The sequence below is a fragment of the Anguilla rostrata genome, chromosome 1, assembly GCF_018555375.3.
Source record: "Anguilla rostrata isolate EN2019 chromosome 1, ASM1855537v3, whole genome shotgun sequence".
In the NCBI taxonomy this organism is placed as follows: Eukaryota; Metazoa; Chordata; class Actinopteri; order Anguilliformes; family Anguillidae; genus Anguilla; species Anguilla rostrata.
In genome coordinates this window covers 70,781,132-70,799,543 of record NC_057933.1, presented here as the reverse complement: position 1 = coordinate 70,799,543, position 18,412 = coordinate 70,781,132, and the positions used below count along the sequence as shown (strand labels likewise).

Genomic DNA, 18,412 nt, shown 5'->3' with positions numbered 1-18,412 from the left:
CATGTGATCTTGATCTGGTCTGAACACAGAAACCTGTGCGTGTGATAGCCTGTGGCTTGAGGCTCACGCAGCAGCAATTCAGGCATCTTACTGCTTCTCTGGCTCCTGATCAGATCTCATCAACATGACTTTCCTGACCTCCCGCCGTACGACAAATTTGCTCTATCGGATGTCACTGCTGATATTTGTCAACGGTCAACAGTAAAGAACCTGTGACTGCATCTCAATGACGGTTCATCGGTCTTGAGGTCTCTCCCTTTCTGATGACTGCATTGTGGAAAAATGCAAGCAAAGTGGTCAGAGAATTCCTCCAATCAATGAATGCATTTCTGTGCGTCAAATAGAGGTATAGTAGTCTGCCCCCTAGCAGTAACCTTGGATCAATTTCAGGTTTTTTTTTTTCTTTTTGGTCTGAATACTTACCAGCGGCATTCGCCACTGAAACCTGTTCTACACCAGTTTTTCCACTGTATTGAAGTTCATCGTCGCCTCCCTTGGCTTGGTCCATCCTACACCAGGTGATTTGTGGCCTCCTGTTTTTCCCTTTCTTTGTTTCTCTGTTTTCCATGGTCTGTTTGTTTTTCTAAATTCACCGTGTGACACTTTCCATTGTGAATGAATATGGAGAAGGGTTCAGTAAATTAAAGGGCGAGAAGATGTGAACTTCCTGCATATTGGCCAATAGTATTAAACTGATACTATTAGTATCGGTTTACTGTTGGAAGCTCTTGGCATATGGAATGACCTAATATTGCATTTTAAATACTTGAACTTAGTTGAGGTGAATAGCTTTTTGATCTCCAGTTTCGGCTTGCATATTCATAAGGGGGGGGGGGGGGGGTGGTGGGGGACTGCTTTGTCTACTCTCCCTGCTTCGGCATGCACATGTTTAAATATGACTGGGTATGGCGAAAAGATGTCATTAGCCAAATATTGGCTGTCTGGCATGGTTTGCACAGTGTTCCACCATGTGTTGTTTACGCTCTCTGTGTGTGTGTGTGTGTGTGTGTGCCACTGTTGTTTGTTGACTTATCCAGTCAATAGCCACCAGCGTATTGACCAAGGCTCTGTGGATAAGAGCGTCTGGCTAAGTGATTGCAATGTAACGCAATAGAAGGAAGTCATGAGACAATCCTGCCCTTGTCAGACAGCAGATAACGTTTCGGTAGGGGCGGCTTCGGGGGGGTTCAGAGACACCGCGCGGTCCAGGAAGGCCTCCGCGGGGAATTCCTGCGCACGCTATCAAACGCTGTTCTCAGAGTCAGGAGAAGGTGAGATAAAGAGCTGATGGCCACTCCATTGATTGATCAACAGCGCCGTGTTGTGTGGCAGTGGACCTGGGAGTAGCAATGGGGCAAACAAACCTGCGCCTGGGAGCTCTGAAAAGGTCTGGAGCGTAACTTCCAGCGCAGCGGGTTGTGCTGCGATATTGCTACAGGCCATTTCCATTGAAGAAAACATGAGCCGTTTGTCAAATTAAGACTAACGCTTCATTTAGTCAAGCTAATTGAGCAGCATTATCCCCTACTAAACTGAGCTAAACCCTAAATCAAACCCCCGCTCCCCTCATATCCACAGCCGCAGATGCAGCTGTGTGGTCTGTTCCTTCAGTTAAATATTGTTTAAACCAGAAAATCAGCTGCATATTGAAACTTTTCAAACTATTTCTTACTATCTTAATTCATGGAATCTAATTAAGTTCTATAATTAGCTTTAAGTAAGGGCCTGTTATGTTTCATTCCTTAAAAAGTGCACAACTGTGTCTGGGTGAACTGAAAAGGAACAAGTTTGGTTGCTGGTGTATAAACCATAATGACAAATCAGGGTGCTTTATAGACGGTAATTGTTTATTGTGTAAATTATATTACAGAAATGAAAGGCAATTTAAGAATATCCAAGTGTATGAGTTTTAGAATTGGATCATAAGAATCATAGCATATAATTTTGAAGGCGGGACATTTCTGTTTTGAGAGTTATGGAGGGAAATTATAGAGTTCGACGTCTGCAAGTCTATAAAAATAAATCAAAGAAATAAAATAAAGGTCCTTGGTTACTACATTCAGATCAACGAAAAAACAAAACTGCAAACATAAATGGACATTTACAAAGTAAGACAAGGGCAAATATCTGGAGATGCAAAATCAATTAAGACTTTTTAATTTCTAAAGTCAGAATACAATTTGAAAATTCCTGGACAACATCGCCTGAATAAGTTAATCAATAAATTAATCAGTAGTGGGTAAATGACAGTCTGTAAGCACAACTCAAACACTGGCTGGAAATGTATGGTCAAAAATGGATGTCTTGGTTATTGGACTACTGTACTATGCAAGAAAAAACAGGGACAGATACAAACTGTAGATGGAATTACAGATGCCAAAATCAAGTATAAAAGCACCACCAACACATGCTGTGATTATCCAGCATTTCATCTTAATATAAGAGCATTTGCAGACCAAAATGTTTGATTATAATTGCATAGATTTTTTTGTAGGGTTTTTGAAGAAATTACACGTTTATTATTTTTTCATGTCAGATTTTCTTTCTTGATGCACGGCATAGATCTGTAGGAGTTCACAAGGGGTGAACCCTTCACATATATTGCACTTACCATTTTGATATCCAGGGGCTTAAGTCAAGTAAATGGCAGAAGCTGAGGAAGTTACTGTGATTGAATTGCTGAATTTAAAGAACCGTTACTGAGCCGTTACTGTGGTCCTAGGGCATGCTGATTCATGACTTATTAAGAAGCAGGCCCACAATTACATGTCATGATTGCAGGCTCACTGCATCAATGACATAGACTCGTACATCATTGACTGAGAACTGAGGCCACACATTTCAAGAAAAAAAAAAAAAAAACTGCATTACCCAAGCATACCCATTTTGGCCATGTTGGCGAACGAAAGACCGTCTTAAGGAAAATGCGTGACTCGGAGCCGGGCCAAAGATGCTGTTCCACTGTGTTACTGTGAGTCATAGATCCCCAGCTGAGACCCGAGATTGCAACCTCAGAAGAAGCACGTATCTGCATTCATACCCAGTGCAGCCTCGTACCGTATTGCCCCCTGTGAATACTCTGAGCACAGCAAACACAGAGGCCCAGTTGTAATGCCTCAACATTCTGTAATCCTAATGCCAAACTCACAGTGGGCACACAAAGGCACTATACGATTCCTAAAACATGGCAAGCGCCAGTAGGGCACAGTGATTAACGCTATGAATTGAATATTGACATCGTTTACACAGATTTTGGTGTATGTACATGAATGGAAGCTGTCTAACAGACACTTTCTGTATAGCTGACACGACTCACTGCGCGAGTGTATGCGTGCGCGCACGTCTGTGAGTGCTGTCCTCAGCCATTGCTGTCACCAAAACAGCTCTGAGCTCCCGTCGCCAGGGCGACCCCCGCCCGCGCCCGACCAAGCGGACCGCTGTCGGGGAAAGCGGCGTCTGCGTCTCGACGTTGCGTGGAACGCAGAGCCGCAGTCACCCGCTCTCGCGCACTTCCTGCTTGGTCACAGCAGTGGACAGAGACAGGCGGGTGAAATAAAGGAGGAGAGGAGAGGATGGATGGACGAACAGCAGGCAGACCCAACACTATGCAGGATCGCACACAAAACCCCAACCACTAGCATGACTCTAACTGACCAGGCACTACGAGCAATCAGCTTGTGCTGGGATGAGGGGGCGGGGGAGGAAAGGGGGAGAGTCTGTAAGTCAGTTATTATTTGACTAAAATCTGGGGCATGTGCCAGGTCTTTCAGAAAATTGAGGAAGTTATCTTGGTTCTACAGCAGAAATTCACCATTTGCAGAAGTGGAGCAGCACGGCCAATTGAAACAAGATGGTGGCTGCTGCATGTGTAGACAGGGAGGGCAAAGGTTCAGATGAGTGTCATGTGAATGAACAAATGTTTTAAACATCCAATTCAACTGGGCAGCGCATGAGGCAGACCTGAGGTGACCCAAACCATCTCCTCCCTGCAAGTTATCCCCTCCATGATTCCACACAGCAACAGGTTCCCACCACTGTCAAAGCTCCCCTCCCTGAATTATTGTAGCCTACCTCAGAATCCCATTTCACTCCTCCATCCTTTCCCAGTCAGGAGTATTTGTCTTTGATGAAGTCCTGAATGGTGAGATTCCTTCACGGCTGTGGCCCGGTTTTGGGGAGTGGCACTGTGCCCTCCGCCCACCCGCACACACATACACACACGCTAGCTGGGTCCTACCATCACCACTGCTCCACCATCAAATCCAAAACCCGATTCACGTTGAGGTCTGAATCCAGGCCAAAGTCGGTTTCCACAAACGGGGCAGCGGGGGGAGTCAGAGGTCGAAGGCCGGAGGTCAGGGACTCCAACCAGTCGGCCGGGTCAAAGGTCGCAGCCTCTCGCCTCTTCCTGGACGCAGTCATGGGTGGAGGGGTGGTGCAGATGGGAGGAGGAGGCGGAGGAGGGGGCGGAGCTACTTGGGAGATGCTTGAGGGGGACGGAGGAAGCTCCAGAAGGAGGGAGGAACAGAGTGGGGAGGACAGGAAGTTTTCCTCTTTGATGTGAACAGGTGGCTGCGATTGGTCAATGACAGGAGATGTGGAGGAGCCAGAAAGAGCAGCCACTGCAGCTTGAAGGTCTGAGACAGAGGAGGCAGCATCTGAGAAAGAAAGACCCAGAAAGACATTTACACAGAGGCTTATGGCTAATGGTTACACTAGCCAAAGAAAACTTCAATCCAATTAATTAATGGGAAGGACTGATGCTGACTATGCATTTAAACAATGTATGAAAAACATACATGTAAGACTCACCGGCACAGCTTATAGGCTCATCCAGAATGTCATCAATGGACTGACTGGGGGCCATCTGACATAAGGGCAAAAAGAATGAGGAAGAAGATTCATATACTTTTAAACTGTATATTTTAACAGACTGCTCTACAAATACTGGAACGTTGACAACGGCGTTAGACAGAGGTCAAACCAAATACACACCGCAGTCAAAAGATTAATGACACCCTCAGTTAACTGTGACACTGTGAATGCGAAACGGATGTGGCTGATGCGGCACTATTATTGTGCGCATGTGAACGCTGCATAATTTTATTCCAGCAGTCAGAGGACAAAGATAGAAGCCTGCAGATGCACTGTCAATATTCAGGCTGATGGGGTTTGAATACAGTGAATACATTGTGCTGGGACAGCAAAACCCCTCTCCCCAACCTTTCTCACCTGGACTCTCTGAATGGCTTCTTGTAGCTCCTCTTCAAGACTCCTTGCGCTGGGAGGGGCCTGAACAGGACTGGCAGTGATCTGCATTGGCAACTCAAAATCTTGACCAATCACATCACAGGGCTGGCAGCAAAAGACCTTATTGGTCAAGAAAAGACACATATGGAAATTAGCTTAGCATTGAGCAGATAGAGCTATAATCTTTTTAATATACTGAATTACATGTCATAAGAATATATTAGAATATATCTGACAATTGGGCTTATTAGGTGCTTAAAAAGTGACAAAAGTGACATATCCTCCTGAGATCTGGCAGAAAAGCATTTGAATTTTATAGTAAAGCGTAAAAGCGTCTCAAATGACAAAAATATGTTGCAGTGAAAATATTTTTTAAATTATTTTTTATTTTATTTTTATTGACCGTCCCTTGTAGTGTAGGTTGCAGCATAGTAGGATGTATGGTTCCAGAGACTAAGACCAGAGACGTGTGTCCCCTACAGCAGACAAAAATGAATGGCTGGGTCTTTAGCAGGATATTTAAGGTAAGAATGAACAAACACAACTCACTCATACTACATAAAAACAGACAGAAACTGAATGTTTGATTCATGATTGAAAAGGGAAAAATGCTCTGTATATTTGGATCACATTTGTATGCCAGAATGTTTTATTGTAACTGTTAGTTAGCATTGGTCAAAAATGGTAGTGGCAAACATTACTGTAGAAGGTCTGTAAATAGGTTATTCAAAAGCAACATTCATTAAAGAGTTTTGTTATTTTTTGTGCATTTATTTTCCAGCAGATCATAAGGAGAAAATACGGTGAAAATAAGGTACGGTTTCAAATGTTTTGAAGAGCATGGCGAGTTTCTCAAAGACACGCCAGAACTTGTTGGCAAAGTGGGAATTCTTTAGTGAAAAATGTTGATTAGATAGAAACCCACATGACTAATTCTGAGAAGCTTCACATAACTGCCATTGTGCTGTGTTTCTTTTTTTGTTTTACGTGGAAAGTTAGAGCGCCTATACAAGCTAAAACATGTTTGCTTTGCATCACTAAATGACATGTCTATTCTAGTGGTTGAAGACAACCTGGTCATAGGACTCTTAATATGAGGGGTTATGTATGCCATTGAACAGTTTGTTTTAAAAGCTTATTTTAATCAAAATAACATTGTGACGGCAAACAACTCAGGATGCCATTACAGCAGCTTGCTGTTTCATTCTATCAAAAAGTTGTCACAGTTAAATAATATCAGTGACAAATAAGTATGTCAAGAGTAGATTTTTGTGCAAGGATTACAGACTATTTACTTTTTTTAGTGTTATGTTGTTGCTATTAGAGATTCATAATTATATGTATCTGAACGATGACTTACTGAGAGCACTCATGAGCTTAATTTTGCCATTTGTTGCTCTGAAAGGATAGGAGCATCTGCTAGATAACAGCAATATAACATAACGCGCTGTGAAGGCTAAATTCCTAGCTAATTAATCACATCCTACTCAGGATATTCATTTAAAAAGTATACACTTTAATCAAAGCCACAGCTGAAATATTTAAATATTAGTCAACATCTGACTCTTACTTGTGTGAATAGCACCTCTTTTCCATCGACCTCTGAGTTGATCTTCAGACGTCCTGTTTCCTGTTGCAGGAATGGATGGAGGGCATTCTCACAGGACTGCAGGCAGTATGGAAAAGAGGCACAATGCTTGTAAGATGAAATACTCCACACAGTTGTTGACTGAAATGGATAAATTATCGATGAAAAGATGTCGTATAAACTCACGCTGCGTCCTGCCCTGTCTTTGCACCCTTCCCTTGCCCTGTCCCTTGGCCGGCTCCTCAGTCTCTCCCTCATCTCCATCTCCACGCTCCTCTCCTCCGCTGCCTGGCCAGCCCTCCAGGGGGCGCCGGAGGACGCGGGAGAAGCGGGAGGGAGAGGAAGGGCGGCGGCTGAGCCGGGGGCTCCAGCGAGGAACCCGATTCCTGCCAAGGGCCGCTCCCCCCCGGCGGCGTTGGGTGGGACCCCGCCGGGCTGGATGTAGAGGCTGGGCGGGTTGCCAGGGGGGTCGGAGTTGGGGTTGAGGGGTAGCGCGGGGCCGGACGGCCCCATGTTGGTCCCCGGTTGGCAGAGGGGGGCGGGGGCGATGCAGGGCCGGGGGAGCTGATAGGGCCTCAGGCGCTCCAGGAGGGAGGGCTTGGTGCCGGACACCGGGAGGCCTCGCTTGCGGAGCTGCTGGCGGAGCTCTGAGACCTAGCCAGGCCAGAGAGGAGAACAAGGAGGGAGGGACAGGAGGCAAGAAGAGAGAGAGGCCGTTCAATAAGGAAACAGGAACGAGAAAGGGTGAATAGTTCTGAGAGAGGGGAAAGATGATGAGAGAAAGAGGAGGGGTAGAAGCGCGACAGAACTGTTCAGGTGCAAATGGACAGGAAAAAAAGAGCAGACAGTAAAGAGAGGAGGAAAAAAATCATCTTTAAAAATTATTTCTCATATTCAATGCACATGCCGCAACCGCTGTACGAAGTGGGGTCATCGTCCATACCGTGAGGTCATCCAGGTTAGGGGGAAGAAGTTCAGGCTTGTGGGCGGGGCTTGAGTCCACCGGAGGGGTGGGGTTTGTTGCTGTGGGGACAGCCTGAGGGCAGGCCGGTGGTGTTGCTCCAGTAAACCTCACTATCTGCTGATCACTGATGAGGGTAAAGAAAGGACAGGACAGGAGAGGCTTCCTGTGATATAATGATATGGGTACACAATGTGCTCCACGATGTCACTAACATGGCAGCACTTTAGACATAGCATGTCTAATTTCATTGCGCTCAATGAAGTGAAAAACGACATTTTGAAGAACATCATTACCTTGGTGCAACAGTGAGCTGCTGTTGCTGTTGCTGTTGCTGTTGCTGCTGTTGCTGCTGCTGCTGCTGGTTGAGAATCTGCAGCTGGAGAAACACCTGCTGTTGCTGCAGGAGGCGGGAGTAGGCGGGGTCGATGGGCGGGGCAGCGTTCCTGTGAATGGCCCCACCACCGGCCCCGCCCCCCGCGCCGCCCCTCTGATCCGGGGGAATATACTGGTGATATTTCAGCTTCTTCATTTTAGGTTTGGAGTCGCGGGGTTTTCGGGAGCGGGCGACTCGAGAGGAGGGGGTAGGGGGCGTGAGAGTTGGCTGAGGGGGTGGACTTGAAGACTGCTGGACCACCTGAGAATGGAGCACAGGAGGAAGAGTCTAAATTACCCTTTCATTAAAAAGCCATTTTATATACCTGTTGGTGAATCAAATGTTACACACATTAGTTAATAATAACCAGTGAGTAATTTGCGAAAGGTTGAATGGAGACCTTTGGCAGCAGGGGCGTGGTCTGAGCGGTTAGGAAGATGCTCTTCGTTCTCCCGGACGTTGCCATGGAGTCCGATTCAGCTACGGTCATGGTCATTGGCTGGCTGATGCCCTCGGTTGCCGGGAGCAAAGCCAAGCTACACTGTGGTTAGGGAGGAGCAAGACACTATTTAAATAAAATATTTAACTGGACAACAGTCTGTTTGCCTTTAAAATTAAATCATCACCTGATCACATTGCCTGCAGCCATTTTAGTGTTTGAGTATATTCATTATGGCACCATACCATTGGCATTTATGATAAATATGGAAGTCAATTCTCATTCTTTAAATGGTGAGTGCAGGCGTTGTCATGGCAATACCTTGTTTCTATGCCGCATATACTGTATATGCCACAGTAATTTTTCGCAGTAACCATAAGTCCCTTTAATGGTTCTGTTACAAGTTCTTTTTTTAAAATTACAATGTAATTGTGATGACATTTACATGCGGCCTTTCTATATCAACTGATTATTTCAAGTTTGATTCTCACCTGAAAGTTGTTGGGGCTGTGATTGAGGGGGGTGGAACCAGGCGACAAATCGCTTAACGATTGGTCCCCTGCCAGCCCGGGCGACATGGAGAAGCCTGGTGATTGGTGAATCCCAAGTTGCTCAGGAGATGAGGAAGAGGAGGAGCAAGAGATGTCATCTTCAAAGACATCAGAGGCCTGAGGGAAAGAAATGGAACCTGGTGGCCCCAAAAGGCAGAAATGTTTATTAGAAAGGTCTTTTTTATAAGTAGTGACCATGTCACTGATTTCGCCAGCAATTTAAATAATGGAAGTGACATGTCCCCAGCTTTACACCTCAATGATTATGACAATTATTTGGAATAAGTGAAGCTGGAGAATGTAAGACCTTCACTGATTTCGTTCCCTTTTTTACCAGCAAATTACGTTTTAAGTAATGCATTTATACATGTGTTGTAAATTTAGCACTGAATGCATTATTATTGACCTCTATTTGTGCTGCAGATTTAGTATTTTACAAGCATTGCATGCATTCATGGACTTGCATGTGCTCATTATTTTCTTGCAGTTCTGTGCAATTTAGCATGCATATATTAATGTCTCTGTCTAATGTGTGTGCATGTTTGAGCGTGTGTGTGTGTGCATGTGTGTGCTGTGTGCTGTGTGTGGGGTGTGCACTGTTTTGTTGTGCATGTGTGTGGTATGCGTGCTGTGTGTGTGTGTGCATGTGCAGTGTGTGTGATGTGCTGTGCGTGTGTGTGTTGTGTTGTGCAGTGTGGGGTGTGCATGTGTGCATGTGTATGTGTGCATGTGCGTGTGCATGTGTGTGTGTATTTGTGTGTGTGCGAGTGTGTGTGTGTATGTGTGTGTGTGCGTGTGTGTGCGCATGTGTGTGCGTGTATTTGTGCATTTGTGTGTGTGCGTGTGTGTGTGTGTGTGCATGTGTGTACGTGTCTGTGTGTGTGCATGTGATGACTGCAGCACTTACTGGCTTCCAGGGGCAGAATGTGCTTGTGCAGCAGCTCCAGAGGACCTGGCCGGCGCTGGATCTTCTCGCTGAGGTCCTCCGCCAGCCGGGCTTTCTTCTGCCGCAAGCCTCCCCCTCCGCACCAGTCTGGAGGAACAATAGTGCACGCAGTCAGTCAGTCAGTCAGGTGGTTCCTCAGTCAGTCAGTCAGTCAGTCAGGTGGTTCCTCAGTCAGTCAGTCAGTCAGTCAGGCGGATCGTCAGTCAGTCAGTCAGGCGGTTCGTCAGTCAGGCAGTCAGTCAGTCAGACAGTTTGTCAGTCAGTCAGTCAGTCAGTCTTGCAGAACACGCCTTGGCCTTTTGTTGTGCGGCCACATAGTGTGCAGTGCTGGGAGATGGACTGAGAGCCGAGATTGGGAGACGGGAGTTATGGGTTTGGATTTCAGGCAGGGCTTTATTTCAAAAAGGCACAACCTTGAAAAAGCTGCTCTTTCTGGAGTTCCTAAGTGAAAACTCACATTGTTCAGTCGAGAGGATGTAAAACAAAGAAAGAAGATGAAACCAAAAGGACAGAAGTCTAGGCTACTCACTACTTTGGCTAGACAGTGAACGCTGCTCATCATAGGTTTTGGAGAGCAAGCGGCTGAGAGAGGGAACCAGAGGGAAACTGAAGGAAAAGAGCCAACAGGCACCAACATTTCCTAACTAAAGCAATAATGCTTGGTCCAGTGACATGCCCCATGGTTCAGAATCAAATCCCAACTGTGGCAGTGCCAGCTGTGGTCAGCGGGGCTCATGGGGTCACATACAGTTGGCATTAGCTATGTCCAGGTAAGCAGGTTTGCAGCCTGGATGGTTTTGCAAGCCCCCACCCCCCTTTTTTTTCTAATAGATCACCACTATGACTGCACAGTTCACAGTGTTCAAGCCCTGCCCTGATTTAATAGGGGATGCTGCAGAGATGAAATAGGCCTGCAAATATGACTATAAATATGACTATATATGACTGCATATATCAAATATGGCATTCCAAATTCACATAAAAATATAAATAAGAGATAAAAATGTAAATTGATTTTAAAATATACAGGTAATATGTACTATGGATATGACCATCAGAATATAACTGCAGAGAAAATCATTCAAATGGAGGCACCAGAACATCCAATGCTGTGGATGTTGTCACACATTAGAGTGAAATAATCACAAGCAGCGTCGATAGAACTGTCACCTTGGCCAGTGCTGAGCGCAGTTTCGGTACTCAAGCCACTAGGGGGCGACTTTCGGGTTACGCTGTCATCTGGCACACACTGAAATGGAAAACAGTTTTTTGCTGTGATAAGTATTTTTTCAAATATCTACAAATAACATTAACACATTTCAAGCATATAACCAGAGCTGAATGTGTAACAACAGTCAAGGTAATCATAGTAATTGCAGTACTGTGACTCATTTGCTGTTGCTTTTAGCATGACAGAGAAAGGTTAAAAGTAGAACATATGGCTCACCACTGCATCACTTCTGTCCTTCTCCCCAGGCTGGGAGTGACAGGTTGCTTTCACACCTTGAGAGCAGAGAGGAAATTAAAGAGAGGCTGCATCACAATGATTGGGAAGGAGAGCAATATTTTTAAAATGGAGTCATCTGTTTGGGTAAAGTGAGAAAGGACAGACAGACACGCTCAGAATAAATCCTTTTGACTGTACTGCCGTCCTATTTCAAACTTTTGTAATATGAAACACCACTAAAGTATTTATTTTCCAAAGAGGAATGCCTGCTAATTGTCCGTTCACTACCTTTTACTCTTAAAATCGTAGAACCGCACACACACACACACAGACATGCACACACACACACACACATACACACACACAAACATGTGAACACTCTCACGCACACACATAAACATACCAGTGTCTGCGCTGATTTCATTCTGTTGCCTGCGGTTCTGTATTCTCAGCTGCAGTACTGAAATGAGAGATAAACTGAGTTTTGAATTCCTGAAAGACAATCTGAAATCTGTGTAGAGCAGCTCTGCCATACACTGTAGTAATGTAGCGTGCAGTCATGTACAATATGAAACAGAAAATATCAATGTTATGACGTCACATCTTGGGATGAACGTAGCTACACACAAACACACACACAGGCACACACATACATACATACATACACACACACACACACACATTCACACACACAGGCACATTTCTATGTGAAACACGGAGAAAGGAACATATGCACACATGTACACGGGGAGCCAAACTAAAAAGTGAATTATAACCAGGGGGGAGGGTTGGGGAGGTGTTAGCTTGGTGACATTTCCCATCATGCACCTCTGTGCTGAGTTTTGAGATCTGAGAGAAACAGAGGGAGGGAGGGGAGGTAACTATTTATCCATCAGTATGTCTATTTCTGTCCCCCATCCCCCCTTACAGCTGTCCCTCTCTCTCTATCACTCTCCCTCCCTCACTGTCATGCGTGCTAAGTAAATTCTTCCTCTCTTTCTTTCTTTCTCTCTCTCTCTATCTCACACTCTCTCTCGAAAATAGTATGTATTTCCTAATTGAAAAGCCGGACGTATTCAGTGCATATATTGCATTACACTGAACTTAGTAGACTGAGATTGAATGGACTGGGCAAATGTGGGATATGAGAAGGCCATCCTCCACTGTACTAAACTGCAGTGGATTTTAATGGGCTGCACTTTAGTAAATCAGGTTGCATGGCTGTTTAATGGAAAAGATTTTGCTTACTCTGCTGAATTTGACTGTAACAAAATGCCCTGTGTGTTGTAGTGTTTATGGTCTCTCGATTAGGGCATTGCAGAATGGATTTTAATCGTCCACACCAATGGTCTGCACCTTTATAAGACTCAATAAAGTCAGGAGTAATTTTGTTCAGTACAATACAGTACAGTATTATCTACTGACTGCATGGCATCATAAAATAAGGGGCCTGGAAAATAAAGCAATACATTACCACAGCACAACATCTAATGCTGTATGGGGAAAAAACAAATGAATGGAATTTATCCATGACACCAATAGATACCGATGAGACAAGCTAGAGGGAGCTGCTAAAAGTAGCCGTAGGAAGCAGAAAATTTGGCCAAACGAAATTTCATTAATTTTTTGGTGCGGCCACTTGTGATCAAGCTGATGCTGTGTCGCAGGGGAGTCCAGTCTTATCCGAAAAGGGCCGGTGTGGGTGCAGGTTTTTGTTTTAGCCCAACATTAATGCACCTGATTCAAATAATGGTCTTGACTGAAGACCATGATTAGTTAAATAGTTAAATTAGGTGTTGTAGTGCCGGGCTAAAACAAAAACCTGCACTGGCCCTTTTCGGATAAGACTGGACACCCCCGCTGTGCTGTAAACATCATTTCCCTATTTTGAATATTTTATGAAATACAATCCTATACTGTGTGCTGATACCACTACACTGAACTATGCAGGTGATGATGCTTGTCCACCAGAAGATCCACTGCGCCAACATGTTTCCCTTTTTGTGCGCTAGATTACATAAGTAATTGGACCAGTCCACTAAAATGCATTAAAATGTATGTATGGAATTGTACGGAAAATCTTAGTTTGTCATGTACTACAACTCGTGCAGATCATGATATCATCCAATATGGGACATGACTGGATTAGTAGCTTATGTTATAATACGTTGCCCAACGTGTGCTCATGCAGTTGTGTTTCCCTTCGGCAGCATTTCAAGGTTGTGTTGTGCATTGACTAAGTGCACGATCATTGTCATTGTGGATAAGGTCATTTGCTAAGTAATTAAATAAACAGCCATGATAATGGCGAGGTCGTAATTTGCGGTGATTAGCGAGCTCGTCGCGGTTTTGCACTTAATTTCAGCTGAACGGCGGAATTTAATGCCGCTCCGTACACATACCTCAGCGTTAGCGCACCAGCACAGCGTGCTGGGGAAACTCTGCAGTTCAGCAAAAATAAAGCTTTCATCTGCCTCTAAATACACACAGTCCCTTAGGCCTCCTTCCAATCTAACCATCATATACAACGAGCAACACATTTCAGTAGCTTAGAGGATTTCTTTTTAAATTTCCTATTCAACGTTTCACATCTGCGCAAGTTTCACAAAAGAAAAGGCTTGCTTCACGCTTCAGAAAATATAAAAACATTTAGTACCTATTTAAGGACACATTTCATCTGGGGAAGATTAAAAAGAGGCCTTATGGTGACTTGGGTCAAAAAAAGAAAATGATGAAAATGTTTGTACCCTGTGGTAATGTTCCCTGAGAGAGGATATTTAATATTAATAATTTAAAACCAGAATTATTCTTTGATTGTTCACCCTTTTAGATGAGTTGTATGTAATGGCATAACGCAGGTTGTGTTTTGTGAATTCATCATGTTTTGTAGAGGCTCCTAATTGTATTTCATGCAATTTACATGCATATATAGTAGCAAAACAATCCAGACTTGATTATTAATAATACGCTTAGGATTTCATGCGCGCAAACCTGGAAACTGATTCATTTATCATCCCTGTTCCCACATTAGTCACTTTGAAGAGGCTTCTAAATTATTGTAATTATGACCAATTGAAATTACACTTATAATAAAAAATGCATGAAAAGTCCAGGAACTCCACTGTGCCTTGAAAAGCCATCCAATTTAATTTATTTAAGGTTCATACATTAACCATCTATGGTAGTTTCATGTAAGATAAAAATTTTACATACTGCAATTAAAAAATGTATGATGAAATTATATCTTTACTCCATTCATACAAAACAGAAGAATAATAATAGTGATACAAGTTTACATCAAAATGGTTTTTTGCAATTGCATAATGCCACACTTTATCTTATGTGAAACATCATTAAAGATAAAATTAAATGCAAAACCAGCCACTATTTTTGAATACTTTTTTTTACTATCATTTTGGAACTGTACTGTTAGGCTTCAGATTGATATTCACATCCCATTTGGTGAGCAGAGAGTTCACCATGGATTGCTTTGTGCCATTTTGTAATGATTCTTATTCTCAAGCTCAAGCATTCATTTCCATCTTTTCATGTTCTTTGAGGAGCACTGCGGATATTCATCGCAATTCAGCACATTTGCTTTCAAATGAGTAATGTTACATTTGCGTCTTGCTATTGTCATACTATTGCCTGAACATAAACAATCATTGTAATGACCATGCCAATGTTGATAGTCACTGCAGGCCACCATCTTAATTATGACATCATAACTGGCCAACCATAAGAAGCATTCGCATAAAAACTGCTGCTGCGTAACATAGCTATAATCCCAGCAAGAGATCAGCCTTACCTGAACGGAACTTGTTTCGGATAAGGAGAGACCTCTCAGAGGCCAGCAGAGTCATGATGATGAAGAGGAAGATGAAGAAGTTGCAGGGGGACAAGGCGTGAAATCCGGGCTTCCTCCTTTGAAGGGACGGATGTCACTTGTCGTCGTGGCCTGCGTTCTGCTGTAGAATCAAAGGAAAAGGTAAATTGGCTGTATCTTAAATAAGGACAGCAGCAGAACACATTGAGAGACACCCAAACGTTCAGAGAGAAGGACAAGAGGGAAATATAAGTGAATGGGCCACCAGGCAAATGTACACTATGGTAGAAAGACAGACAGACTCACAGAAAGACACAGGACAATGAAGGAAACAAGTCAGATCATGGAGAAAATGACTATAACTGACAGTCAAAAACAGTCAAAAACAGACAAAAACCGAGGCAGAGACAGACACACAGTTACAGAACCAGACAGGAAAAGGGCCCAAAAACAGGAGAACACTGACACAGGACAGCTGCACCCCTACAGAGGACAAAATGTTTTAATGCATGGGTTGACAAAGACACATGAACACTGAATGGCAGACAGACAGAGGGACAGAATAAGCTGTAAAGAGTAGTGGTGTAGACACTTCAAGAGAGCCAGATACATATGAAATTCCAGCATTGCCTATGCAAACCACTTTATCAGCAAAGTATTATTTATGAATATCTCTTTATTTACAGTATGAACTGTAACACTAACCCAAGGATTCTCTCACAAGCAGGCACAAACTTAATCATCCTCTAGAAAATCTCCCAGCTGGATATTTAACATATAACAAAAGGGAAAATAGAATAAAGAGGATACTCACTGAAAGAGTCTTTCCCCTGGGGCTTGTGCACGTCTTCAAGTTTCAAGTGGAGGACGGTGGAGAGGCCGTAGTTTCTGAATGTATTTTAGTTAAAAGTTTGTACTTCTCATGTTCTCCTCCTGGTCCTCCTGGATTCCTGAACGTTTCTGAGAAGGTGAATTGGGAGAGAGATGATTTGGGATCCGTACCCCCCTCTCAGTATTCTCTCTCTGTCCCTCTCTCGCTCTCTTCCTCTCCCTAACGCAGTTCAGGGACCTGCCAACTGTGTGGAATTGTCACCAAGGCCCCCCCTCTCTCACTCCCTCTCTCTCTAACCAGCCCCCTCCCCCCATCCTGTACCCAGGCCCACTCAGCCATGTACTGGTTGACTGATTGATTGATGGAGTGATTGGGTGACTATCGCTGGGTTTGTGTAATACTTTATCAGGGTATATACATCTGAAGTACATATGTCGATGGTCCCTGCGATCAATGCTGGGAGTCAGTGTTAGAACTGTTGCATTGTGTACAATGAATTGATTGGGCAGAACTGTGCGTCAGTTGCCGTGTATGACAGAATGTACAACACGAGGTAACTTCGTCAATGTATGCTGATTTATAGGCCTAGCTGAGGTCTCATAACTTCTGAACATATCAGTAGCAGAGTGTAACGAACAGTCCTGAACATGCAGTATTGAGAGTACAGGACACCAGTGTCAAACCAGTCGGTCTGATTTGTGTGTGCGTGTGTGTGTGTGTGCGTGTGGGAAATAGAAAGATAGCAGTGTGTGTTTTGTCCGAGCGTATGTATCAGTGCACAAGAGTGTCTATTCCCACTGGTCCACACCTCGCAGGGACTAGCGCTTACCACTATATCAGTGTACAGTACATATGTACCAGTCTGCCACTGTCCTGTATTGACTTCAGTGCATGAATTACAGTATCTCTATCAGAATATCTATGCGTGAGTGTGCCAGTGTGTGTGTGTGTGTGTACGTGTGCATGTGTGTGTTACACCGGGTGAGGGGGAGGGGAGGTCGTACCAGGACCACCTGTTAGCCACTTTGACAGACAGGTCAGTCTGTGCTGGTTCAGCAGGTCAGCTGGGGGTGGGGGGTGGGCTGGGGGGTTGGGGGTGGGGGTGTCAGGGTTGGGGGGTGGTGGGTGTGAGCAAATGGGAGAGGAAGTTCTCAGCCACGGCATTTTCTGAAAGGTAGATGGAAACATAGACGATTCGTTAAAATGGAGAGAAACAAATCTGAGCAGGGGTACATGAGCTGGGATGTGTAAATCACATCAAGGGTTTGAGCAGAGAGTACTTGTGAGAGTGGCAGACAGCTGCCTCTGCGTGTTTGCGTGTGTGTATGCGTGAGCGCGTGTGTGTGTTATGTGTGTGTGTATGCGTGTGTGTGTTATGTGTATGCATGAGCGCGTGTGTGTGAGTGTATGCGTGTGTGTGTGTGTTATGTGTATGCGTGAGCATGTGTGTATGCTCGCGTGTGTGTGTGTGCGTGTGTGTGCCTGCTTGCGGACACATTCGTGCGCGCAGGCGGGCTGGTATTTGCACAGTCGGAGGGTGGCCCTGCGCTGGAGCTGGGGCGTCTCGGACGCTGCGCGCCTGTGCGAGAGCGGGTCCGGTGCCCTGTGCTGACGGCACCGTGTATTATTGGATGAAAAATGATGTAATCTCCCTTTCCTCTGCTCCCCTCCCCCCACTGCGGGAAACCCTTTCTGATTAACACCTGTTACCCTCTCTCTCCCTCTCAGTCCCTCACTTCGCCCCTTGCCTGGGCAGTGCCGAAGCAGTAAAGCGTTTGGTCAGTCTAATCCTACTCTTTGTACTCCACTAACCCCTTCCTGTTTCACCGCTAATGTTCTTTAATATTATGATTATTTAACATTCACGTACAATAATCATTACAGACAGCTGGTTAATGAACCGATATGTTCTGCAAATGTGTTCTGTGTGTAATGTGTGCACTCAGTAGGGTGTTTTTTGGCTTTCAGGGCTATACGTCTTCCTTGATTTTTTAATGGGCTTTCAAAAAGTTAATGATACTGTGCAATGTGCAAGATTGTATCCACTTGAGATGAAAGCTTAAGCTGACTTGACTACTTTTTTTGCACATTTTTCAGTTTCATTTATAAACATCAAGTATCAAAACATCAGTGGTTTTCACCTTTAAACTTTGATAGTTCCACAGTTTTACCTTGCTACACAGGACTAGCAACTAG

At 44.4% G+C, this 18,412-nt stretch overlaps 1 protein-coding gene across 1 annotated transcript; it reads right to left on the bottom strand.

The window, feature by feature from the left end:
• Positions 1–2,128: 2,128 nt before the first annotated feature.
• Positions 2,129–16,473, bottom strand: si:dkeyp-69b9.3 (myocardin). Its single transcript, XM_064298174.1, is given in 16 exon segments — positions 2,129–4,253; positions 4,255–4,658; positions 4,813–4,867; positions 5,233–5,370; positions 6,821–6,916; positions 7,025–7,492; positions 7,782–7,926; positions 8,096–8,436; positions 8,576–8,716; positions 9,106–9,302; positions 10,073–10,198; positions 11,282–11,360; positions 11,559–11,614; positions 11,962–12,018; positions 15,367–15,526; positions 16,199–16,473. Coding segments are annotated over 15 exon segments (2,526 nt in total). The 5' UTR covers positions 15,422–15,526; positions 16,199–16,473; the 3' UTR covers positions 2,129–4,085.
• Between the last annotated feature and the right edge of the window lie 1,939 nt (positions 16,474–18,412).